This window comes from Nomascus leucogenys, chromosome 8, assembly GCF_006542625.1.
Source record: "Nomascus leucogenys isolate Asia chromosome 8, Asia_NLE_v1, whole genome shotgun sequence".
NCBI lineage: Eukaryota > Metazoa > Chordata > Mammalia > Primates > Hylobatidae > Nomascus > Nomascus leucogenys.
This window is the reverse complement of record NC_044388.1, coordinates 107,329,175-107,355,479: the sequence shown is the minus strand read 5'-3', so window position 1 is coordinate 107,355,479 and position 26,305 is coordinate 107,329,175. Positions and strand designations below refer to the sequence as shown.

Below are 26,305 nucleotides of genomic sequence, written 5' to 3'. Positions count from 1 at the left end.
GCAAGGAAGCACAGGAGAGTGGTGGAGTCAGCTGCTCTGTCACAGAGCAGTCACAGGCTCTGCTGCTCTGCCTGTGTGCAAAGGTCAGGACTCAGATTTATTATTATGTTTTTGATACAGAATCTCACTCTATTGCCCAGGCTGGAGTGCAGTGGCGTGATCTCAGCTCACTGCAACCTCCGTCTCTCGGGCTCAAGCAATGCTTCTGCCTCAGCCTCCCAAGTAGCTAGGACTACAGGCATGCACCACCATGCCTGGCTAATTTTTTTGTGTGTATCTGTATATACGTATTTTTAGTAGAGATGGGGTTTCACCATGTTGGCCAGGCTGGTCTCAAACTCCTGACCTCAAGTGATCTGGCTACCTTGGCCTGCCAAAGTGTTGGGATTACAGGTGTGAGCCACCGTGCTTGGCCAGTATTTTTTTTTTCTTTTGATCTAGGGTCTGGCTGTCACCCAGGCTAGAGTGTAGTGGTACCATCTTGGCTCACTGCAGCCTCGACCTCCCAGGCTCAAGTGATGCTCCAGCCTCAGCTTCTGGAGTAGCTGGGACCACAGGCATAAGCCAGCATGCACAGCTAATTTTTTTAATTTTTAGTAGAGACGGGGTCTCACTATGTTGCCCAGTCTGGTCTTGACTCCTGGGCTCAAGCAATCCTCCCACCTCAGCCTCCCAAAGTGCTGGGATTATAGGCGTGAACCACCCACCTGGCTAAGACTGAATTTTACTGTCATGAAATTTTACACAGAAGCACAGAGGGTGGATCAACACATGAGACCTGGTGATGGCCCAGAGCCCAGGGGTTAGCATGTAGCTTCTGAGAAAGCTCCAGGGAAGTCAGGAGCAGCATCTCCTCAGCACTGCCTTCAGACCCGGCTCACTGGCAGGCGTGCTCTTTTCTCTTTGAACCATGCCTCTTGAGAAGGCGAGGCCTGGCACCTCCTGCCATATTGCTACAGAGAAGAGCAAGTCCACAAAACCCAAACCCTGCTGCTGAACCCCCACACTTCCAGGACAAACTCTAAAAACAGGAAAAAACGAAAAGAAAATGCACAAATCCAGCAAGATGCACACACTTCCAACCTTATTTAATGCTTTTAAATTAATGTCAGACTCAAAAAGGGGGATACTTACGAGTTATTTGATCCAAAGCTGAACCCTGAAAAGCAGAAGAAGAGTGAAGTTAAAGCACGCATCCACTCGAAAGACAAAGGTGGTCCCCATGCTAAGTGCCTGCCCTCCTCTGTGCTTCTCGTGGGAAGCCCTCCATGCCTCCACCACCTACAGGAAGGCAGGAAAGGTACACACAGAAGCCCCTTTATTCTGAGTTTGTCCTCTGGAGCTACTCAGATCCCCCAGAAGACAGAAGAAATCCTTTACTTTTTATGAGTTATCTTAGTATTTTAGGGTTCTTCCTCCATTCCTGGCCCCAGCTATAGACAGAGGGTCTCTGGCTTGGCCTCTCAGCTGCACTGGACCACACAGATCCATTCATTAGGAAAATTTTTTTTTTTTTTTTTTTTGCTGCTGTTGTTTTTCCATCCATTTGCTTCCTCTTCTTTTTGAGGGCCAGAGAAGCAAGATGGCTGGATTCTAGGCCTGGGTCTGCTGCTAGCTGCTAACACTTAGTTCCTTGGAGTTTCTGTTTCTTCACTGGTAGAATTGTAATGATACCTAAATTCTGTGCCTTGTCAGTTTATTGCAAGAACAAAATGGAAGACACATATTCTGCCACCTGAAGAAGCAGTGTTAAACAAATGCAAGATGCTTTGTGAAGTTTCTATGCCTTTCTTTGAGTCTGCTGACTTAGATTTTTAAACCATGGCTTAGTAAGACCATTATTATTTTAGGCTTCTCAAATCCTGAGAGGAAATCAAGACAGTAATTTCTTTGGTAAGAAATGACACAATGTCCAAAGTCTAACTAAAACCTAAAATTATATATATATATATATATATATATATATATGCATGCATGCCAGGCACGGTGGCTCACGCCTGTAATCCCAGCACTTTGGGAGGCCGAGTTGGGTGGATCATGAGGTCAGGAGATGGAGACCATCCTGGCTAACACGGTGAAACCCCATCTCTACTAAAAATACAAAAAATTAGCCGGGCGTGGTGGCGGGCGCCTGTAGTCCCAGCTACTCAGAAGGCTGAGGCAGGAGAATGGCATGAACCCAGGAGGCGGAGTTTATAGTGAGCCGAGATCGTGCTGCTGCACTCCATCCTGGGCGACAGAGCGAGACTCCGTCTCAAAAAAAAAAAAAAAGTATTTTTCAACCACTTTCAGTATGTTATGTATTTATTTATTTTGAGACAGGGTCTCATTCTGTCACCCAGGCTGGAGTGCAGTGGTGCAATCACAGCTCACTGCAGCCTCGACCTCTTGGACTCAAGTGATCCTCCTGCTTCAGCCTCCTGAGTAGCTGGGACCACAGGCGTGTGACACCACATCTGGCGAATCTTAAAATTTTTTGTAGAGAATGGAGTCTTGCCATGTTGCCCAGGCTAGTCTCAAACTCCTGGGCTCAAGTGATCCTCCCGCCTTGGTCTCCCAAAGTGCTGGGATTACAAGTGTGAGCCACGTGCCTAGTCAGCTTTTAAAATGCTAAACAGCCTTCCTTCCTTCCTTCCCTTTCTTTCTTTCTTTCTTTCCTTTCTTCCCTTTCTTTCTTTCTTTCCTTTCTTTCTTCTCTTTCTCTCTGTGGCCCAGGCTGTAATCTACTCGGCTCGCTGCTGCCCGCGCCACGGACTGCCTGGGACTGCCGGCGCGCCACCGCTGCCTGCTTTTTCTCCTTTGGCTGCAGGCGCGCGTTCGCCATGTTGGCCACGCTGGTCGCCAGCTCCTGATGCCGAGTGCTCTGCCCGCCTCAGCCTCCCGAGGTACTGGGACTGCAGACGGAATCTCGCTCACCCGGTGCTCGGTGTTGCCCAGGCTGGAGTGCGGTGGCGTGGTCTGGGCTCGCCGCAGGCTCCGCCTCCCAGCCGCCTGCCTTGGCCTACCAGGGTGCTGGGATTGCAGCCCCTGCCTGGCCGCCGCCCCGTGTGGGAGGTGGGGAGCGTCTCTGCCCCGCCGCCTCTCTGCCCGGCCGCCCCTCTGCCCGGCCTCCCCATCTGGGAAGTGAGGAGCGCCTCTGCCCGGCCACCCATCGTCTGGGAGGTGAGGAGCGCCTCTGCCCGGCCACCCATCGTCTGGGAAGTGAGGAGCGCCTCTGCCAGGCCGCCCCGTCTGGGAAGAAGTGAGGAGCGCCTCTGCCCGGCCGCCCCGTCTGGGAAGTGAGGAGCGCCTCTGCCCGGCCCCCCCGTCTGGGAAGTGAGGAGCGCCTCTGCCCGGCCCCCCCGTCTGGGAAGTGAGGAGCGCCTCTGCCCGGCCACGCATCGTCTGGGAAGTGAGGAGCGCCTCTGCGCCGCCCCGTCTGGGAAGTGAGGAGCGCCTCTGCCCGGCTGCCCCGTCTGGGAAGTGAGGAGCGCCTCTGCCCGGCCGCCCCGTCTGGGAAGTGAGGAGCGCCTCTGCCCGGCCACGCATCGTCTGGGAAGTGAGGAGCGCCTCTGCGCCGCCCCGTCTGGGAAGTGAGGAGCGCCTCTGCCCGGCCACCCATCGTCTGGGAAGTGAGGAGCGCCTCTGCCCGGCCGCCCCGTCTGGGAAGAAGTGAGGAGCGCCTCTGCCCGGCAGCCCCGTCTGGGAAGAAGTGAGGAGCGCCTCTGCCCGGCCGCCCCATCTGGGAAGTGAGGAGCGCCTCTGCCCGACCACCCACCGTCTGGCAAGTGAGGAGCGCCTCTGCCCGGCCACCCATCGTCTGGGAGGTGAGGAGCGCCTCTGCCCGGCCACCCGCCGTCTGGGAAGTGAGGAGCGCCTCTGCCCGGCCACCCGTCGTCTGGGAGGTGAGGAGCGCCTCTGCCCGGCCGCCCCGTCTGGGAAGTGAGCGCCTCTGCCCGGCCGCCCCGTCTGGGAAGTGAGGAGCGCCTCTGCCCGGCCGCCCCGTCTGGGAAGTGAGGAGAGCCTCTGCCCGGCCACCCGCCGTCTGGGAAGTGAGGAGCGCCTCTGCCCGGCCGCCCCGTCTGGGAAGAAGTGAGGAGCGCCTCTGCCCGGCCGCCCCGTCTGGGAAGAAGTGAGGAGCGCCTCTGCCCGGCAGCCCCGTCTGGGAAGAAGTGAGGAGCGCCTCTGCCCGGCTGCCCTGTCTGGGAAGAAGTGAGGAGCGCCTCTGCCCGGCCGCCCCATCTGGGAAGTGAGGAGCGCCTCTGCCCGACCACCCACCGTCTGGCAAGTGAGGAGCGCCTCTGCCCGGCCACCCATCGTCTGGGAGGTGAGGAGCGCCTCTGCCCGGCCACCCGTCGTCTGGGAGGTGAGGAGCGCCTCTGCCCGGCCGCCCCGTCTGGGAAGTGAGCGCCTCTGCCCGGCCGCCCCGTCTGGGAAGTGAGCGCCTCTGCCCGGCCGCCCCGTCTGGGAAGTGAGGAGCGCCTCTGCCCGGCCGCCCCGTCTGGGAAGAAGTGAGGAGCGCCTCTGCCCGGCCGCCCCGTCTGGGAAGAAGTGAGGAGCGCCTCTGCCCGGCAGCCCCGTCTGGGAAGAAGTGAGGAGCGCCTCTGCCCGGCAGCCCCGTCTGGGAAGAAGTGAGGAGCGCCTCTGCCCGGCCGCCCCGTCTGGGAAGAAGTGAGGAGCGCCTCTGCCCGGCTGCCCCATCTGGGAAGTGAGGAGCGCCTCTGCCCGGCCACCCGTCGTCTGGGAGGTGAGGAGCGCCTCTGCCCGGCCGCCCCGTCTGGGAAGTGAGCGCCTCTGCCCGGCCGCCCCGTCTGGGAAGTGAGGAGCGCCTCTGCCCGGCCGCCCCGTCTGGGAAGTGAGGAGCGCCTCTGCCCGGCCGCCCCGTCTGGGAAGTGAGGAGCGCCTCTGCCCGGCCGCCCCGTCTGGCAAGTGAGGAGCGCCTCTGCCCGGCCACCCATCGTCTGGGAGGTGAGGAGCGCCTCTGCCCGGCCACCCGCCGTCTGGGAGGTGAGGAGCGCCTCTGCCCGGCCACCCGTCGTCTGGGAGGTGAGGAGCGCCTCTGCCCGGCTGCCCCGTCTGGGAAGTGAGCGCCTCTGCCCGGCCGCCCCGTCTGGGAAGTGAGTGCCTCTGCCCGGCCGCCCCGTCTGGGAAGTGAGGAGCGCCTCTGCCCGGCCACCCGCCGTCTGGGAAGTGAGGAGCGCCTCTGCCCGGCCGCCCAGTCTGGGAAGAAGTGAGGAGCGCCTCTGCCCGGCCGCCCAGTCTGGGAAGAAGTGAGGAGCGCCTCTGCCCGGCCGCCCCGTCTGGGAAGAAGTGAGGAGTGCCTCTGCCCGGCTGCCCCGTCTGGGAAGAAGTGAGGAGCGCCTCGGCCTGGCCGCCCCATCTGGGAAGTGAGGAGCGCCTCTGCCCGGGCGCCCCGTCCGGGAAGAAGTGAGGAGCGCCTCTGCCCGGCAGCCCCGTCTGGGAAGAAATGAGGAGCGCCTCGGCCCGGCCGCCCCATCTGGGAAGTGAGGAGCGCCTCTGCCCGGCTGCCCCGTCTGGGAAGTGAGGAGCGCCTCTGCCCGGCCACCCATTGTCTGGGAAGTGAGGAGCACCTCTGCCCGGCCGCCCCGTCTGGGAAGTGAAGAGCGCCTCTGCCCGGCCACGCATCGTCTGGGAAGTGAGGAGCGCCTCTGCGCCGCCCCGTCTGGGAAGAAGTGAGGAGCGCCTCTGCCCGGCTGCCCCGTCTGGGAAGAAGTGAGGAGCGTCTCGGCCCGGCCTCCCCATCTGGGAAGTGAGGAGCGCCTCTGCCCGGGCGTCCCGTCTGGGAAGAAGTGAGGAGCGCCTCTGCCCGGCCACCCGTCTGGGAGGTGAGGAGCGCCTCTGCCCGGCCACCCATCGTCTGGGAGGTGAGGAGCGCCTCTGCCCGGCCACCCATCGTCTGGGAGGTGAGGAGCGCCTCTGCCCGGCCGCTCCGTCTGGGAAGTGAGGAGCGCCTCTGCCCGGCCACCCATCGTCTGGGAGCTGAGGAGTGCCTCTGCCCGGCCGCCCCGTCCGGGAGGAAGTGAGGAGTGCCTCTGCCCGGCCACCCATCGTCTGGGAAGTGAGTAGCGCCTCTGCCCGACCACCCATCGTCTGGGAAGTGAGGAGCGCCTCTGCCCGGCCGCCCTGTCTGGGAAGTGAGGAGCGCCTCTGCCCGGCCACCCATCGTCTGCGAAGTGAGGAGCGCCTCTGCCCGGCCGCCCCGTGTCTGGGAAGAAGTGAGGAGCGCCTCTGCCCGGCTGCTCCGTCTGGGAGGTCTACCACGGAGGCCAGAAGCAATGTGGGGGCTGGACGTGGTGGCTCACGCCTGTGGTCCCGGCACTCTGGGGGGCGAGGCGGGTTGATCACTTCGGGCTAGGATTTCGAGACCAGTCTGGCCAACTTGGCGAAACATGAAAAATACAACAGACAAACCAACCAACCAACTCAGTGACAACAAAACAGGTCTACCCTGGAGCCATACTCTAATTTTTTCTATTTTCCTCCCTTTCTGATCCTTTATCCCACTTTCTTTTTCTTCCTCTTCCTTCTCCCTCTTCTTTGTCAAATAGAGGATTGAGTTATTATCACTGATCCATATAAAGTCCCTCTCTCATTTATTTTAACTCCCACCCCCCATTTCTATTCCCTGACTTCCCATGTGTAACCTTCCTAATATGTTTGATACGCATCTTTTTGTTTGTATGTATTTTTGGAAAATGTTTATTGTTTTTGTGTGCGGAAAAAATTAAAAAAAAAAAAAAAAGACTGGTCAGGTAAAACATACTCACTTCTTTGGGGGAGAAGGCAAGAGGGACCCATTGTGCTTGTGAGGGGAGAACTTGTGGCAGCTTACCTCCTGTGCCTGATCCAAAACCAGAGAATCCGCTACTCTGGGTCCCAAAACCAGAAGTCTGTTGGGACAGTGATCCAAAAGTGGGGGCATTCTGACTCGCCAGTGTGCCGAAGGATGTGGTGTTGCTGCTGCTCCCAAACCTGCGCTCCAGTGAGAAACAGACCGAGGTCAGTGGGGCCTCCCACCACTTGGCCATCTGCAAGCCTCAGCCCCCTGCTGTAAGTCTCAATACACACGACACTCATGATCCAGGGTGACAGGCTGGGCCTAACTAGCAGCCTTTCAGAGAGAATGAGCTATCGCCCAGGGCCAACTTTTATCTCTGCTCTGGGAAAAAAAAATGGCAGGACTACAGTATGAAATCCAACCTGGCCAGTGTTTTAGTTTCCATCCCCCATCGGAACACAAGGGCATTTGGGAACTATGCAGTACACAGTTCCTGCTCTACCTCCAACAATCCTGAAGCTTTATTCTATCATTTCAGCATTTCTCACTTACCGACCATTCCCACACCCTGCTCCCATTTATTTATCTTCAGCTTCTCTTGGGATCTTGATTCTGTTTACTTTTTCCAAGTCATTTCATTCAGGATTTTGTATTTGCTTCCTGAATCAATAATTACTACCCAAACCAATGTAAAAGTGGCTACCATTTTCTTTCCCCTGCTCGCCCCACCTGGAGACAATCCCCTATGCCCCCTCACTCAGTTCTCCCTCCAGATATGGTCCAGCACACAAGGTGGCACTGTGTGACCTATCAGAGCCCCTTGAATCGTTTGCAGAGGAATTCAGCTGGGTTGGGGAGAGCTTCTGGGGTCTGGAGGTGACCAGGTGAGGGAAATGGATCAGTGGTTTCTGGGAGAAGGGGCAGCACCTGGGGCAAGAGTCAACCCCAAAGCAAGAAAAAGCATCTAAAACTCCTTCCCACCATTCTATTCACTTTTAATGGTGAGGTCAAGGCTCTTTCCATGCAAAGGTGGCCAAGGGATCTGCTCTCATTGGACTTTCTCCCAGGAGCGGCCTGCTCCCTTCCTCCTCCTGCCTTGGGCCTCATCAGCAACAGCCTGCCCTTCTCAGAGGCCTGCCCTTCAGGGTTGGAGACAGGCTCATGGCCAGGGGCCTGGAAGAAGGTAATGGACTCTTACGGAGATTTACTAACTGACCTGGCATTAACCCTTTTTAGGACTGACTAACCAGCCAATCGGGATTTGTGTGTGAGCCGCCCCAAGGCAGAATATGATACTTTTCTACTAGTAAAGAAAACAGCTGGTTTCAAATAAATAAATCAATTCTCAAGATAGCCAGTCAAGCCAAACCTTCCACCAACTCTGTGGTACTGTGTGCTAGGTCATCACTGCAGAGAACAGCGTCCATGAAGACCTCTGAGAATACCAGCCTAAGTGGGTCTCTAACTGTCCTTTCAAAGCTTTCCTTAACTTTAATTCTTGGGGTTTCCTGAGGGCAAACCTAAGGCATTAGTCTCCCGTGAAACAGGAGAAGCAGCACGCCAACCCTCTCACTCTTGCTGCTGTGCTCCAGCATCCTGCACAGAGGGGAAGGGTGTGAGTAAGAACATACTATAGTTTATTTTCAAGATAAAGATGCTGTCATCTTGCCAAGACTCAGATCCCAAGTATCTCGACAATTCCCCTAGACAAAATCATCTCCCCTCCCCCAAGTCTTCAGCTCATGCTGAGCCCAGTACCGTGGCGAGAGGCATTTTAGAACTCCTTTCAGGCATCGACACCTCCTTTGAACGAGAGACTTGGTAATCATCCCGTGTACATTTTTTAAATGGGGATGTTGTGGTGTGGTGAAGTTTTTTTTTCCCTTGGGGTTTTGGCAACCACACTGAAATTCTGCCCTTAAAAGCAACTCCCTAAAATGGGCCTTTTCCAGTGCAGACGCACATGAGGCAATGAGAGCAGCTTTGAAATCCCTGATCATCCAGGATCTTCCCATAGGGGGACCTGTGCAACTGAATACTCACTCTGGGGGGCTGCAGGGGAGCAGGGGACACAGGGAGTTGTTCAAGGATAACGGGTCTAACACAGAATAATCCCAACAGGAAAGAATCTGGTGAAAACCATTCATTGAGGACTTCCTAACAGAAGCTCCACACCAGGGTACCTCTTGGCTACAAAGCAGTAGCTAAGGCAGGGCTGGTGCCTTCCTTTGCCCCAGCAGGAGAACAGGGGCTCTGATGACCAGCATTTCTCATACCAGGGAACAGCAACACAGCTGAGGTCCACCATGAATTCAACAAAGCCTGGCTTGAAAGAAATGAGTCTTACCCTGGAGAGCAACAGGAATCTTTGAGGGAGTTGTTCACCAATTTCAAGGGAGGGGCCTTCAGCTCACGGTCAAATTTCTTTTCAGAGCAAGAGTACAGGCCCCTAGTGCTTTTTGGCTGGCATGTGGGTTCCCAAGGCCCTCCCCAGGGGGCTTACCCGAATCCTCCTGCGCTGGCAGCCGCAGTGCCCTCTCCGAACACTTTGCCTCCCGTCGAGCCCAGAGGGCTTGTAAAGGCTGGGGCTGAACCGAATGCTGGCACCCCTCCAAACCCAGGGGATCCCCCAAAAGTAGGAGGGCTGCCAAACACTGGAGCAGCACCGAAGCCACCTGAGCAAAACAGAGGCAAACAAACAAATAGGGAGAAAGAAAGGAGGAGACAGGAAAAGACATTGAGCAATGAGAAACCAAATAGGAAGAAAAAAGGGAAAAGAGGATGTTAGCAATTCAAATGCAAGAACTAGAGTAAAGGGCAACAACCCCCTGCCCTTCTATCAAGAAAATAGTAATGAAAACAACAAAACAAAAGCCCTCAAACCAAACCAACCCCCTCCATTTCTAGCAGAGGGCTCTGGGGTCCACTCAGGAGAGCTCCTGCAGACCCTGTTAAGTCAGTGTGAAGCCGTGTGAGTAGACCTCTGAGAGACCACTCGGTGCACCTTCCACCCCTCCCAGGTCCTCTGAGCTGTTTGGAGTGAAAAACCATTCTCAAAAACTCCAATCCCTACCCAGCTGACAAAAGATGACAGTCTGTATTACTTATCAGTACACAGGCAAGAATCTGGCTTCACAGAAACCCAAATTATAAAATCAGAGGCTCAAAACCCCCTCTCAGGGAGAATCCCTGAATTGGGTCATAGCAGAGACAGAGACGTGTACACTGGCGCCCAGCCAGGTGCTTTTTATTTATTTACAGCCTGATGGCTCCTACGTCTCTCATCAGAGTCTCCCTTTCCCTCGCTCAATGGAGAAGGTTTTTTTTTTTATTTTTTAAATGCTTTTTTCCTGCAGTCTGGAATTACTTCTCAATGAAAAAACACACCAAATTTCTTCTTTGGAGGCAGGCTGCTGTATAAATCTAATAATAAGTCAACAGTGAGGACAGCCCTAGAGTTCAGATGCCTTCTGCAAGTTGCCAACACTGCTGCCCAGTGGGCTCAGGCTGCCAGAGGGCAGCACCACACAGGTGGCCACACAGACAAGGGTCAGGTCACGCACAGGGCACCCTACTCTGATTGCTGGTGATGCCTGTCAGGCAGGAAGACAAAACATCCTCTGCTGAGCTATTCCTGATGCGGGTTCCCAAACTTCCAAGATACTGCTGAAATCATTCTAAAGTATTAGAATAGACACTCAGTGAGTGTCTTCTTGAATGAACAGAATAGAATGGCATAAGAAATGTGCTCTAACTGGGAGCACCCTCTAAAGGGAGTACTTCTTAAGTGAGTGTTGGCCTATGAACTGCATGCTAGCGGGAGTAATGCTGGCCTTGCGACAGGCCTTTTCTCCCCTTTCAGAAAGTCAATCTGTTGTTAGAGGGATGAAATCTAGACTTCTTATTGTTTATGTAATCACAACATAAGCTTCTGCTGTCTGAATCAGGAAAGATCAAATCCCGGGTATGAAAAGTTGTCAGCTGAATTCCTCAGTTAACTGTTATTCTGTGATTAACTCATGTGCCTATTTGCCATTAACAGTGGTAGGCTGCACAACTGAGAAGATACTTTTTTGCTAAGGCTCATGTTTGGGTTAACATTCTGCATTTTAAAACGCTGAGTGAAATTCCAAGCCATGATAATGGAGACTGTTGGGTTATAAATATAACAGACTGGAAAAAAAAAAAGTGCTAAAAAACCCTTACAGTTGAATTATTTAAGACTGATCACAGATCTAGTTACACTTTCTTCCTAGACAGGCAGGGCTTTAGTACCTTGTATTCAATATTGCTTAGACTTCTTGGTGGAAGGTGAGTGAAAAATGGGAAGTCATGATGATATAGAAAATAAACTGGACAGGGGAGGGGTGGCAGTTAAATATACACAGAGAGAAAAAGCCCCCAAATAACACACCTGGGTCACAGCCAAATTAAACAGGAAGAAAACAGTCACTCTGGCTTAAACAGGCGACTCTCTCCTGATGGCAGGAGGGGATTGATTTTATCAGCTGCCGTATTTTCATAAATTTCTTCTCCAGAAGAAACATAAATTTTCTAATAATCAATGATGATAAACTTTCTGATTTACTGAGGGCCCACTATATGCCAGGGGCTTCACAGCAGTTTTCTTAAATCCTCCCAATTATCCTGGGATCCTTACATCACAGGGAAGGAAACTGAGACTTCGACAATATGCCACTTGTCCAAACTTTAGCCAGCTGGTGGGTGCTAGAGCTGGGACTGGAGCAAGGTCTGTGCGACTCAAACGCCCACCTCTCATCTTCCCATCATTCATCCCCTGCCTGCCTCCCTCCAAATCTAACACTTTAGCGAGAGAGCAGGGTGTAGACCACTGACCATGGTGGGCAGCAAGGCCATCTTCAGTCCATCCCACCTTCCTCCTGTCCTCTCCCGGGATGACCTCCAGCAGGATAATTTTATAATGCAATTTTACTGAAGGGAGGATAGATACTTTTGGAATTTTTCAAAGACCCGTCCAAACCATCAACTTAAAATCTCTCTTAAAGCAAAAAGTGCCCTGACGCCTGGGCAGGAAGGCAGTTCCTCTCTTCACAAGAGCCCTTCCTTCTGATTGGGACTTCCAGTCCCATCTTTCGACAGAAAAAGCTCTCCCAGAACCAATACGAGTTCCGCAGCAGAGAGATGAAGTCCTGACACATGGGGGGAGTGGCCTTTCCCCTGCCCTCACTTTGATGTTTATGGTTACTAGTTCATTCATCTTATGTATCTGAAAGATAGTTTTTCTCTATTTGAGTCCTCAATCTAAGTATTACAGTTTCATGGGGCAAATAAATACTACGAAAAGTTGGGGGATATATTTTCTCTAAGACTGGACAAATAAAAGGGTCAGATTTTCTTTCTTTTTTTGAGACAGAGTCTTGCTCTGTTGCCCAGGATGAAGTGCAGTGGCATAATCTTGGCTCACTGCAATCTCTGCCTCTCAGGCTCAATTGATCCTCCCACCTCAGTCTCCTGAGGAGCTGGGACTACAGGCGTGCACCAACGTGCCTGGCTTATTTTTGCATTTTTTTTTTGTAGAGACGGGTTTTTGCCATGTTATCCAGGCTGGTTTCAAACTCCTGGACTCAAGTGATCTGTCTTCCTTGGCCTCCCATAGTGCTGGGATTACAGGTGTGAGCCACTGTACCCAATGTCTGAATTAGGTGTGATTTTCCTTTTTTCTTTTAGAGATAGGGTCTCACTATGTCTCCCAGGTTGGTCTTGAACTTCTGGGCTCAAGTGATCCTCCCACCTCAGCCTCCCAAACTGCTGGGATTACAGGTGCAATTTTCAAAGGTCAGATTTCCAAATCAGTGGGGACATAATCTCAGGATAAAGAACCATATATAGGAAAACCGTAAGAGTCGAAGAAAACATTATTAGCCTCCTAAAAACATAAAAAGTCTTGACGATCGATGAACTAAAATTCCCCAGTTGAAATGTTCACGATGTACCTTTCTAACTGGGATAAAAGCCTTGTGGCCCTTTCATTTTTAAACAATGCACTGTGTGTATGGCAAAAAGAAAGCTGCAAAGCCCATTTCAGAATATTCTGTTTTAATTTCTAGGAAAACAATATTAACAACTAGCAACCAAAGACTAAACTACCTGAGTCACAGTCTGAGGTAAGGTGCACAGTGGATTTGGAAACCACAGCACTTTAGGCTCTAAATATGAGACTCCATGTATTAATCTGGGGCAGCCTTACTCCCAAGTCAGAGCCTCCGATGCATCTAGTCCTGAGGTTGGATCCTTCCTCTGGAATTAGCATATTTCAGAGCATCCCCTACATACGAGGGCCAAGTGTCCTGCCCACTTACCTAGAGGGGAGTTTGCTTTAAAAAGCTGCTTGCTCAAACAGCCTACCCTCGACCCCCGTCTTAAAAAAAACTCTTTTCACACAACTTTCCATCAACAAGGACAGGAGTGCAGACTCGCCGCAGATCTCAGAGACAGAAACAGGGTGGAAGGGCAGATGACAGAAATGAAGTACATGTTTTCAGATGTAAACATATACTGTTCTTTAAAAATTTTTAGTTATAAATACATCATACATGATTATAAAAAGGCATATAGTTTATATAAATATATACTTTAATAGTAATGCTGGGATAAAAAGTAGTCCTAGTAATGTTCCTTTTCCTTGGTTACATGGGTGTATTCCAACTGTGAAAATTAATTCAGCTGTGTACTTACGCTATGTGGATTGTGGATAAACGTATACTTCAATTAAAAATAAAGTGATTTGGGGGCTGGGCGCGGTGGCTCACGCCTGTAATCCCAGCACTTTGGGAGGCTGAGGCAGGCGGATCACAAGGTCAGGAGATCGAGACCATCCTGGCTAACATGGTGAAACCCCGTCTCTACTAAAAATAAAAAAATTAGCCAGGCGTGGTGGCAGGCGCCTGTAATCCCAGCTACTTGGGAGGCTGAGGCAGGAGAATGGTGTGAACCCGGGAGGCAGAGCTTGCAGTGAACCAAGATCGCGCCACTGCAGTCCAGCCTGGGCGACAGAGCGAGACTCCATCTCAAAAAAATAAAATAAAATAAAAATAAAAAAATAAAGTGATTTGCGGAAGAGGGGAAAGTAACATACACATGAGAAATTAAACAGATAATCTGCTTTGACCCTCACAAATAATGGGCACCCCAACAAATCCGTGACTCAGGATGCTTTCCTGTTGATACTTCAGTTATCATTTCCTTATGTGTTCCTTTACTTTGGTTGTTCTGCAACTGTAAAATATTTACAATGTTTTCTCCCCAAGAAGAATCTGTGTTCTCTTAAGAGTTGCATTACGGCTGGGTGCAGTGGCTCATGCCTGTAATCCCAGCACTTTGGGAGGCCAAGGTGGGTGGATCACGAGGTCAAGAGATGGAGACCAGCCTGGCCAACATGGTGAAACCTCGTCTCTACTAAAAATACAAAAATTAGCTGAGCATGGTGGCGCATGCCTGTAATCCCAGCTACTTGGGAGGCTGAGGCAGGAGAATCGCTTGAACCAGGGAGTCGGAGGTTGCTGTGAGCTGAGATCGCACCATTGCGCTCCAGCCTGGCGACAGATTGAGACTCCATCTCACACACACACACAAAAAAGTTGCATTACTTGCGTTCTATGATTTTAAACATGTTTTGGAAGACCTGGAATCATGTTAGGAATATAGCAGATGCTCAGTAAATATAAAAATAATGTGGGGGAAACAGTTAACTTCTTTACTCCAATCCTACTCTCTTGAGATAACCACCCTAGAGATGTCTCCTTCCAGATATCTATGCATAAACAAATACATATATAAAGATAACCATAACAAATAGACATAGGAGTACCTGTTTTGTTTGGAGAGGAAAACCCAAAGCCTTGGGATGCCACACTTCCTCCTCCAGAGCTGAAAGTGCCAGTGGGTTTCTGCTCTCCAAACGACGAGCTGGCAAATCCACCAAATGTCTTGGCCCCACTGTTTCCAAATAGGTTAGAGGTATCTGAAGAGATGAAGATGTGCGGGAGGTCAGAGGGAGAGAAATGTCCTTAACTGCTTCTCAGAACAGAGAAAAAAATCTCAGTTGGGTGTTTGGAAAGATGGGAGTGACAAGCCGCCTAGAACCCAAGGGAGCGGAGTGACAGCGACGGCACTTTCTCTGATCTTTACGCACCTTGCTGGGACATGTTTAATCATTTTGGCACCCAGGCTCAGGATTTCCTGGCATGATTTTATAGGCACAAAATAAAGGAGCAGTGAGAAGCCCCACTGAAAAGGCTCCTTTGTAGAAGCTCACTGGGTGCTCCTGCAGGTGTCAAGACTGCCCAGCAATGGAGGCCATGGGCTCTGCCCCACAGGCTGCTTTCTTCTGAATAACAGGGCTTACTTTGATTGGTCTCTTCACACCAAGACTAACTTCAAATTTTGTCAAACTAGGGAAATTAAAGTTAGAACAAATCCAAACCAGGCATAATGGCTTCTAGCACTTACTTCCTGCTTTTATAGTCAAGTTCAGCATGCTTATGGCTGCCTGAGCTGCTCAGAGAATGGCAGTGAAATGAGAAAAATCATGGTGCTCCTATCTTTGATCCAAGGGGATATTGGGATGGTCTGAAGAATGTGAAAGAGGCTAGCAAGACTTCCAGTCGATTTCCTCTTAGAGGTTTAATGAAGCCCTTGACCTTTTAGATACTTATCTAGGGGGTCATCCCCCTCTCAATTATGCACTGGATTCCCTCCAAGAATTAAAGGAAAAAAGGAAACTACTAAAAACCAAGATGGCTGAGAATTTTTTTTCACCCGTTACAAGAAATGCAAACCTGACAGATAATAATAGATAAATAGCCAAAGTCCACATACACAGAAGCTGTCACTCAGATAATACAGCACAGGATACGTCAGAGTTTTCAAACTTTTTTTTTGGGGGGGCGGGGTGTTGGTGGGAAGGGAAGGAATAACTCACGTTTCCTACCACGTCTAGATGGGTGCTTTATTAAATATATGCCCACAAGGCAGGGAGAAGCTATCCTGAAGTAGAGTGGATGCCCAAAGACACAAGGCATAAATGGGAGGCACAGCATATGCTCTAGGTAATCACTGGGTGGGTAATGAAGGACCAGTCTCTCCCTAAGCTTGTGAACAGTCAGGTGTTCACAAGCAAAGTGAAAGGAGAGGACCGGAGGAGAGGGAGCACTTAACATCATTTTCAAAGTCGAGCTGTTGGAAGAGGTGGCCCCCCCATTAACCTGTCACCTCCCCAGGTCTCTCAACTCATGCTGCTACCAATCGACCCTAATAGGAGAGCCAACATGGTTAATACGTCCAGATACAATGCTCTTAATTCACAACCCAGGAAGTGAGTGGCCTCACTTTGGGACCCAGTCACCTCAAATTTCCAGGCACCAGTAATACAATATGACTTGGCCCATCACATCATGGTCACTGCCCTATAAAACCACTGCTGACAATTTGAGAGCCTGGCTAAGGACCCACATGTCGGGTATGTCAGGCACTGGCAGCTGGGTGGTTAAGAAATCCCTTTGTATCACCCTCATAACTCAGTACCACAGGGTAATATATCCCTTGACGGAGTCCCACAAAATGGCCTTCTGAGCAGTTTGACCTTCCCGTTATTGAGCTAGCCCAAAGTTACGTCTGATTCCTTCAATGGCAGTACATTTGACACTGGAGATGAAAACAGGCTTCTCAGCCATTCCGTTTACTTGGTATTTCAAGAACAGATTTTTGCACTTTGTTAGTGCTAGCAATGCAAAATTCAAATAGCAAACAAATTCAAGGGCAAGACTGGGGTTGAATCTCCTCTTGGAGAAACTTGGTGCAACCATATGAAATGTGAGGTGAAACGATTTTACTGGGACAGTGGTGGGAAGTCAGAGATCATTTAGAAGTCTTTGGGCTTTTTTATCTTTTTCTCTCTTTAAGAACTCTTTGGCTTTAAAATCTTTATGGCATATTATAGTGGAACAAGCAGTGAAGTTTGCAGTCAGACCTGGGTGAGATTACCTAATAGCTTGTGTGACCCTAGGCAAGGACTTAACTATCCTAAGTCCCAGTTTCCCCACACACAGAACAGGACAGCAATTGTGACTCTGCAGGGATGCTGGGAAGATAACATGATGCACACAGGGCACTAGTGTGGTATGCTGTAGACTCTCAGAAAAGGCTGCTGCCCTTCTCTGTTCCTTCAACCTCCTCCTTCCACATCTCAATCACACTTCAGCTAGTAAGACACTAAGCAGGTCAGCAGGAGATAATTAAATCCTTTTCATTTTTAAAAGATCCCAAGAATGACACCATTAAAGCTGTAGTCACTCTCATTTACAGTCTCTCAAGAAGCTCTGCATGTTGAGACATTTTACCATTGATTTAAACTGCTCTGAAACAAAGTACCATAAAACAATGACTGAGTCTCTGTTTCTAATGTCAACAATGTGTTTCTTGGTTTTCTCCTAATGGTTCCAAAATAACACAGTCTCTAGCTTTTGAAAATATGTTACCATATTCTCATATTACCGTGAGAATATCTTGGCAGACCAAACAATATTTCACTGTAGAAGATTCTTGACTTGTAAATAAACTATCCAGTAAAAAAAACAAGTTTGTCTTTGCATAGCCATCTGTGACTGACACTTTAGGGGTGCCAAGTACAGGTAAAAGTGGCATCTGCTCTGGGCTTCCACCCTGCTGGCAAAACATGGATCCTCTTTGGTCTTTTATTTGGCAAAAACACTAGCATAATCCAACATCAGGGTCTGACCCAATCTGAATTAAATTATACTTAATATAAACTGGATAGCAATTAAATTCGATACAGAGTATCAGACCAGGCCCCATATCATCCTGCAGGTCTAAAGTCACTGAACAAGAATTCAATGCACACTCCGAAAGGGTCTCTCAGGAAGCTCTTGCCCAGGATACTTTCCAAGGTATTTTCTTAAAGAACAGTTGTAGAGGGACCCTGTAAACCCACAAGATCATCATCAAACGGCTTCTTCATCTTCCGATGAGACATATGTCTTTCAGGACCCTAAACAGAAAGAATGTGCTGGGAATGGCCCTACACAGTGTCCTCAGGACAATACTCAAGGAGGCAACAGGTCCTTATGGGTAACAATCCACAGTGGTGGTGAATTTTAGATGTCCCCATGGGTTCACAGGTTTTCTTTAGTAGAGTCTATGGGGATGACAGAGAGAAGAAGCCCTTCTTGCAAGCTTTGAGCTTCTGGATACAGAACATGCCAACTCCCAAGTACTGGTGTTCTCAGCTTGTCTTTCGTGGTCATTGTTATAGTTCTCATGACTTCTCAGGGGTAAAGTGGGCAGTTTCAGGGCTAAGCAGCCCGGGGCATAAATGTCACGAAGGGAACTGCTCAAATAACTCTCTATAATGGGGTCTTTTCCATGCATAAATTTTGCCCAAAAAGGCATACCTGGGAGACGTTCTGTAAACATGGCCCATCAGAGCTTGGGAAACGCAGCTGGACTAAATCCTGGCTATGCCACTTAGTAGCTGTGCAACTTCTGCAGTATACATCTCCTCTTGGACCTGATTTTCCTATCAGTGAAATGGGGACAGCCACATCTAAAAGCCAGTAATGTCTGACAGGCTGGGGAGTCCTGGTTTGTATTGTTTTCTGATTTCCATTACATAAATACTCCACAATGGCTCATTTCAGGCTACCTCACACGATGTCACCAAACGAGCAATTGGGAAGATGTGCACGTGTGTCCGTGCAAACCAGCTGCAGCCAGCCACTGGCAGAAGGCAACTCCTTGACAGTCAAGAGCCATGGCATTAGAGATTAGTAAACGAATGTTTATAGGGATATGACACATTTAACTTTTAACAAAATTGGCCAGTAACACAGCCTCACAGATGATACCTTAGCTCTGGGATAAACCCAAATTTCTAACTGCAGTGGAGCATGTTATTAAGTGTCTATTCTGTGCCAGATTCTGTGTCTGGCATGTGACATATAGTCTAGCTGAGTTCTGTATCTGTGACTTTCTGGCTCTGTGACCTCAGAATTCTGGGTTTGTTTCTTCAATGGAAAATGAAGAGCCATAAAAGGACGATGTTTTCAAAGTATGTGTTATGGAGCCTCACAGTCCTGTGGTGCCAGCCAGCTGTGTGTTTTGGAGTTCCTGACCCCTGCTTCAGCATGAACCTACTTTTGTTTTCCTTATCAGGATGCTGCTTAAGAGTTCATTGGCAAAAACAGTTTTTGAAAACTACTAGACTTGGATTTCTAAGATCCAGGATTCTACATCCCTCCTGGCAGACTGAAACCTAAAGAAGAAAAACTTCTGATTATATAATTTCACGAGTTAAAAGGTATGTGTCTCTTAACAAGTTATCTTTCCTTATGTATTAGTGGAATGGACAGTGACATCAAAATAACTAGGTTTTTGTTTGTTTGGTTTTTGAGATGGGGTCTTGCTGTGTTGCCCAGGCTGAACTAAAAAAATGACTAGTTTTTGATTTAGCAGTTTAGAAGGGCAAATCAGGATAGAAAGTTTTGCTAACTGCTAGGCCTTAATATTAAGGAAACATCTGTCATGACTGCAGAACACTAGCTCATGATTCATGGAGATCTCACACAGCACAACAGATGAGAGAAACTTCATGTAGGGCACATTAAATGAGAGAAGCTGAGACAAACAGGACAGGCTCCCAACTTCTAATCTCAGCCTCTGTCTGAGCAGCAGAATAAAGATCTACACAAACAGATTTCTTTCATTTCCAACCATGAATACACAGCTCAACAAAGAATTTTTAAGGCTGAGCGCGGTGGCTCACACCTGTAATCCCAGCACTTTGGGAGGCTGAGGTGGGCGGATCACCTGAGGTCAGGGGTTCAAGACCAGCCTGGCCAACATGGTAAAACCCTTTCTCTACTAAAAATACAAAAACTAGCCGGGCTTGGTGGCAGGTGCCTGTAATCCCAGCTACTCGGGAGGCTGAGCTGGGAGAATTGCTTGAACCTGGGAGGCTGCAGTAAGCCGAGACTGTGCCACTGCACTCCAGCCTGGGTGATAGAGCAACACTCCGTCAAAAAAAAAAAAAAAAAAAAAAAAAGGCTGGGCATGGTGGTTCATGCCTGTAATCCCAGCACTTTAGGAAGCCAAGGCAGGCAGATCACGAGGTCAGGAGATCAAGACCTCCTGGCTAACATGGTGAAACCCCGTCTCTACTAAAAAAAAAAATACAAAAAATTAGCCAGGCGTGGTGGCGGGTACCTGTAATCCCAGCTATTCAGGAGGCTGAGGCAGGAGAATGGCGTGAACCCGGGAAGTGGTGCTTGCAGTGAGCCAAGATCACGCCACTGCACTCCAGCCTTGGTGACAGGGCAAGACTCTGTCTCAAAAAAAAAAAAAAAAAAGAATTTTTAAAATTAGCTAAAGAAGGCTGGGCATGGTGGCTCATACCTGTAATCTCAGCACTTTGGGAGGCCGAGGCGGGCAGAGGAGTTTGAGACCAGCCTGGTCAACATGGTGAAACCATGTCTCTACTAAAAATATAAAAATCAGCCGGGCATGGTAGCACGTGCCTGTAATCCCAGCTACTTGGGAGGCTAAGGCAGGAGAATCGTTTGAACCTGGGAGGCGGAGGTTGTAGTGAGCTGAGATCACGCCATTGCACTCCAGCCTGGGCAACAAGAGTGAAACTCTGTCTCAAAAAAAAAAAAAAAAAACAGCTAAAGAAAGTACTGGCAGATACAGCTTCAGATGAAAATAAAACAAAAACGTAAGAGGTGAGAAATATTAAAGGCTTCAACTTTTGGGTGACATCTCCCTACAGGAGCTGAATTTTAAGGAAAATTCGGAGTACTATCCAAATGAAGTCTGCATGCTCTCCTCCTCCCAGCATCCTCGGCTTGCTCTGCTGCCGCTCATTTATGCTTGTCTGCTTGCATTCACTTCAAGTCACTCCAATACTAAGAAACAGAGCAATTTGGGCCTTGGGAGAGAAGAGGGGAACAGCTCAATACACATATCTTCTCCCTGCAGCTCTGATGTCTTTTCATGATTATGCAGGACATCTCATTAAAAAACCAAAAATAAAAAAGCAAAACAGATCACACTGCTTTGGGGAAGATATTTAAATGAGCCTTCTAGATTTTTTTTCTTTTTATATTTGTCACTGAAGCTTTGACAACACTCTAAGAATGACAATGGCATTAGGGGACCAAGGGACTGGGAAAAGTCTTCTCAACTTACTTGAGGTAGCTGTGGATCCAAAGCCCCCACTGGCCGAGCTGAATGGGTTTTTGTTGGCTGCATCCTGACTGGGTTTTCCTCCAAGACCACTGAAGAAACCTCCCCCTCTTCCAGTGTTTCCAGACCCAAACACGCTACCACTGGAAGAGGATGATTGCTAAAAAACAAAAGGGTCAGGAAGCAAGATAGGATGAGAGGTCATCGTGAAATGGCAGGCTGCATCCGTGGGCAGGAGGTGCTCACAGCTGGTACAAATGGAAAAAGCAAGAGAACTCTGATTAGCTCTGGTACAAATGCTCTAAGAACCACAAAAGAAGCTAGACTCTGGACAGGGACTTCCTACCTATGGGAAGTTCTCAAGCTATTCCATGTTCACAGTTCTCTGAAAACATGATTTATGGTAGGTGGGAACTTTTAATGTTTATCTGCTACACTGCCCGCAGTGTCTGTTTGACACAATGCCAGGGTCAGGAAAACCAACCCCACAAGAGATCCACCAAATAAAAAGTTTGAAAACATTTACAAGCTATTACGAACACCACTTATTCTGATTCCTCCAGTGTTTGGCTGAACTCATTAGCAATGGATGATAAGTGATTTTCACTGTCTTTCTCTCAATTTGTGCACTTTTATTTCATAATGTCTTTCCCAGTGCTGCAGAAGTAAGCTTAAATTAGCTTCATTGTTGAAATGATGACCAAAGCTGAATTCTGTCCAAGTTCGCAAATCTCATGCTCAGAGGATGCTGCTAGCACAGGGGCAAATGCTGACTCGAGGCTGTGTCAGGTCCCAAACACTTAACTTCTCTGGAAGCTGGTTCTTAACAACCGGGCTACATTTGAGGGGCCATTCACATTAGTTAAGTGTCACCTCTCTGTGGCTGAGAATGCAGAATAAGATGGACTTTAGAAAGGGGCCACTGTCCACAGAAACTTGCAAGAGCAGAGCGGTGTTATCTATCCCCTCCTATAAAATGGGGGTAATAAACTACCCACCTCAACATGGTGGTGAGTGAATTACACAAGCCAAGAAATGTAACACACTTTAGAACAGAGCCTGAAACAGACTTATATGCTCAAAAAAATGGTTGCTGTTCAGTGTTGTAACCACAATGAACCAAAAATCAAGCACTCTGTATGTGCTAGGCACATTCCTAAGTATTTTCTAAGTAATCATTTAATCTCTACTCGTCAAACCTCCAGTGGGCCCACCCCCTAGGGTATCCCCTCCTTTCTACTCTGGTCTGAGCCACCTAACCCCAACCTTTTGCCCAGACTATGCAACAACTTAGCTGTCTTTTGCTCCCACTACAGTCTCTGTCCACACAGCAGCTGGAGCACTACTTGCAATGGCAGTCATATCATTTCGCTCCTGCCTACCAATTCTAGAAGGCCCGACATGATCTGTGTCCCCTGCCCACCGCTCTGACATCATCTTTTATCACCCTCCCCTCACTCAGGACAGTCACACATATCTTCTGTGCCTCAAATACAACAAGCTAATTTCTGTCTTAGGGCAACAGAATGTACTTCCTAGTCTCTCTTTTTTCCCTTTAAATTTCTTAACAACAACAACAACAACAACAACAACAACAACAACAACAGTACCAATTCACTACAACCATTTAATGGTGAGTCACAGCTTTTAAAAACTAGGAATCCAATTCAGTCCTAACAGCATTGGCCCTGATAACTAGTGAACTGCCATGGAAAGGTAGAACTTAACAATGAATGCATGCATGTGGAAGGTATTCGACTGCTTAGCTGACGTCCATGCATCAGGCTGAAACACAGAAAATTGCCAGTATATGAGCATTTTGCCTGACAAAGCTCAGAAACCTCAAATGGTTCAGCTTAATTTTTAAAATGTGATTTGATAGACTGGGTGCAGCGGCTCACGCCTATAATCCCAGTACTTTGGGAGGCCGAGGCAGGCGATCACCTGAGGTCGGAAGCTCAAGACCAGCCTGACCAACATGGAGAAACCCTGTCTCTACTAAAAATACAAAATTAGCTGGGCATGGTGGTGCATTCCTGTAATCCCAGCTGCCCTGGGAGGCTGAGGCAGGAGAATCACTTGAACCTGGGAGGCGGAGGTTGCAGTGAGCCAGTATCGTGCCACTGAACTTCAGTCTGGGCAACAAGAGCGAAATTCCGTCAAACAAACAAACAAAAAAGTGATTTGATAAATAATGGCTTCCCATGAAAATGAAGTCGATCTCTAACATACTTTACTGAAGTCAACATAGAATTGATAGTTATTGCATCCTCATAAATGGGTGAGAGAGAATTCCATTCATTTTAATTGAGATAAATAACAACGGGCTTTAAAACATAAAATTATGGAAAATCTAAAAACTGTACAAAAAGCAGACAGAATAGTATAATTAACCCTCCAGACACCCATCAGCCAGATTCAACAATGCTCAACTCATGGCCTGTCAGATTTTGTCTTTACCCCCAAGTACTTCTCATCCTTTATTACAGTGGAGCAAATCTCAGACATATCATTTCATCCACTAATTTTCCTGTATAAATCTATAAAACAAACCATCACTACATGACCATTATATCTGAAAATTTTAACAATAATGCCTTAATATAGTGTAAGGAGTAAGGAGTAAGTGTTTAAGATCCAGACTTACAATATTGTCAAAAACAATTAACTTGACTCTCCTCAAGCCTCTAGACCCAACCACCACTGCAGAGGAAGTAACAGAGGGCCGAGGACGGCTATCGGGGAACCAGCCCCCGATATTCCAAAGTACGTTCTTTTCTATTTTCCCTAAGTGTCGGCCAGTCTGAGAAATAAAGAGAAAGAATACAAAAGAGAGAAATTTTAAAGCTGGGTGTCCGGGAGAGACATCACATGTTGGCAGGTTCCGTGATGCCCCCTGAGCCGCAAAACCAGTAGTTTTTATTATGGATTTCAAAAGGGGAGGGGTGTATGAATAGGGTGTGGGTCACAGAGATCACATGCTTCAAGGGCAATACAATATCACAAGGCAGATGGGGGCAGAGCAAGATCACAGGACCAGGGTGAAATTAGAATTGCTGATGAAGTTTCATGTCCCACTGGGCACGCATTATCATTGATAACATCTTATCAGGAGACAGGGTTTGAGAGCAGACAATTGGTCTGACTAAAATTTACTAGGCAGGAATTTCCTAATCCTAAGAAGCCTGGGGGTGCTACAGGAGACTGGGGCTTATTTCATCCCTCATCTACAACTGTGTAAGACAGACACTCCTAAGGCCGGGCGCAGTGGCTCACGCTTGTAATCCCAGCACTTTGCAAGGCCGAGGCGGGCGGATCATGAGGTCAGGAGATTGAGACCATGGTGAAACCCCATCTCTACTAAAAATACAAAAAAATTACCCGGGCGTGGTGGCGGGCGCCTGTAGTCCCAGCTACTCGGAGAGGCTGAGGCAGGAGAATGGCATGAACCCGGGAGGCGAGATTGCGCCACTGCACTCCAGCCTGGGCGACAGAGCGAGACTCCGTCTCAAAAAAAAAAAAAAAAAAAAAAAAAGGACAGATACTCCTAGAGCAGCCATTTTAGAGACCTCCCCCTAGGAATGCATTCTCTTTCTCAGGGCTGTTCCTTGCTGAGAAAAAGAATTCAGCATTATTTCTCCTATTCGCTTCTCTAAGAAGAGAAATATGACTCTGTTCTGTCCAGCCCCTCAGGCAGTCAGGCCCAATGGTTATCTCCCTTGTTCCCTGAAAATCGCAGCCATCCTGTTCCTTTTGGATGCCCAGATTTCATATTGTTCAAACACACATGCTCCACAAACAATTTGTGCAGATAATGCAATCATCACAGGGTCCTGAGGCAACATACATCCTCAGCTTATGAAGATGATGGGATTAAGAGATTAAAGTAAAGACAGACATAGGAAATCACAAGAGTACTGATTGGGGAAGTGATAAATGTCCATGACATTTTCATGATTTATGTTCAGAGACTGTAAAAGTATTAATTTAGAGAACTAATAAATGTCCATGAAATCTTCACAATTTATGTTCTTCTGTTATGGCTTCGGCAGGTCCCTCCATTCGGGGTCCCTGACTTCCCGCAACAGATGGCATTTACTTGGAAGCTGTGCAGTCAGCAACCAAGATCATGGGAAACACCACAGGACAAATGACCAGCTTTGTTCAACAACTGAATTACCAGGAAAAATTCAAAAGGGAGACATGAAAGAGGAACCTATACATAAAGAGACTTAAGAGACATAGCAAGCAATCTCAATGTGTGGCCTTTATTTGGTCCTAATTCAAGAAAACAAAATGTAAAGAGAAAAAGAGACATTTATGAGACTTTTTCAGAGAGGCATTTCCTGACCATCTAACCTAAACCATCTTCCCCAATTATTATCACATCATGCTTTATTTCACAGTACTTAACACTATCTGAAATTACACTGTTTTATTAAAGAATGACTCCCTCCATCTAATGGAGGCTCCATGAACACAGCCACCTTTGCCTGTCCTACTCACCATGAATTCCTATATGAATGATTAAATTAATTTGAACAGACCTTGGTTTCAGTCCTGGTTCTACAATTTACTAGCTAAGTATTCCATCTTAACAAAATGTTGAGTCTTCTGATCCATGAATATGGGATGTATTTTCATTTATTTAGGTTGTCATTAATTTCAACAATGTTTTATAGTATTCATTGTATAAGCTTTGCACTTCTTTTGTGAATTTATCCTACCCATTCTGTCTCCTACCCTTCTAGGACTCTGATTACACATGTCAGACTGCCTGATATTGTTGCACAGATCGCAGAAATGCTCTATCCATTTTTTTTCCATCTCTGTGACCTTCATTTTAGATAATTTCTATTGATACGTCTTTGAGTTCACTGTTCTTTTGTAGTATTCACTCTGCTGTTAAGCCTATTTTGTTTTTTATTTCACGTACTAGATTTAAACTTCAAATACAGATAAAGACTTCCGTTTTTTTTTTTTCTTTTTTTTTTTGAGATGGAGTCTCGCTCTGTTTCCCAGGCTGGAGTGCAGTGGTGTGATCTCGGCTCACCACAACCTCTGCCTCCTGGGTTCAAGTAGTTCTCCTGCCTCAACCTCCCGAGTAGCTGGGACTACAGAGGTGTGCCACCATGCCAGCTAATTTTGGCATTTTTAGTAGAGATGGGGTTTCACTGTGTTGGCCAGGCTGGTCTTGAACTCCTGACCTCATGATCCGCCTGCCTTGGCCTCCCAAAGTGCTGGCATTACAGGCGTGAGCCACTGTGCCCGGCCTTTCTATTTGTTTTT

General features: G+C 48.4%; 1 protein-coding gene and 1 long non-coding RNA gene across 7 annotated transcripts in view; one reads left to right on the top strand and one right to left on the bottom strand.

The window, feature by feature from the left end:
• On the top strand, positions 1-26,036 carry LOC115836390. The gene is made up of 3 exons (XR_004031455.1): positions 1-83; positions 18,989-19,133; positions 25,069-26,036. It is a non-coding gene; the product is annotated as an uncharacterized LOC115836390 (long non-coding RNA).
• NUP214 (nucleoporin 214) overlaps positions 1-26,305 on the bottom strand; it is a 111,682-nt gene that overhangs the window by 1,194 nt on the left and 84,183 nt on the right. For all 6 annotated transcript variants that reach the window (XM_030818049.1, XM_003276754.4, XM_030818050.1 and 3 more), the window contains 5 exons: positions 21,020-21,176; positions 14,628-14,780; positions 9,282-9,453; positions 6,833-6,972; positions 1,135-1,159 (listed from right to left, as the gene is read on the bottom strand). In XM_030818049.1, coding sequence (XP_030673909.1) covers positions 1,135-1,159; positions 6,833-6,972; positions 9,282-9,453; positions 14,628-14,780; positions 21,020-21,176 — 647 coding nt within the window. The remainder of the gene's footprint in view (positions 1-1,134; positions 1,160-6,832; positions 6,973-9,281; positions 9,454-14,627; positions 14,781-21,019; positions 21,177-26,305) is intronic.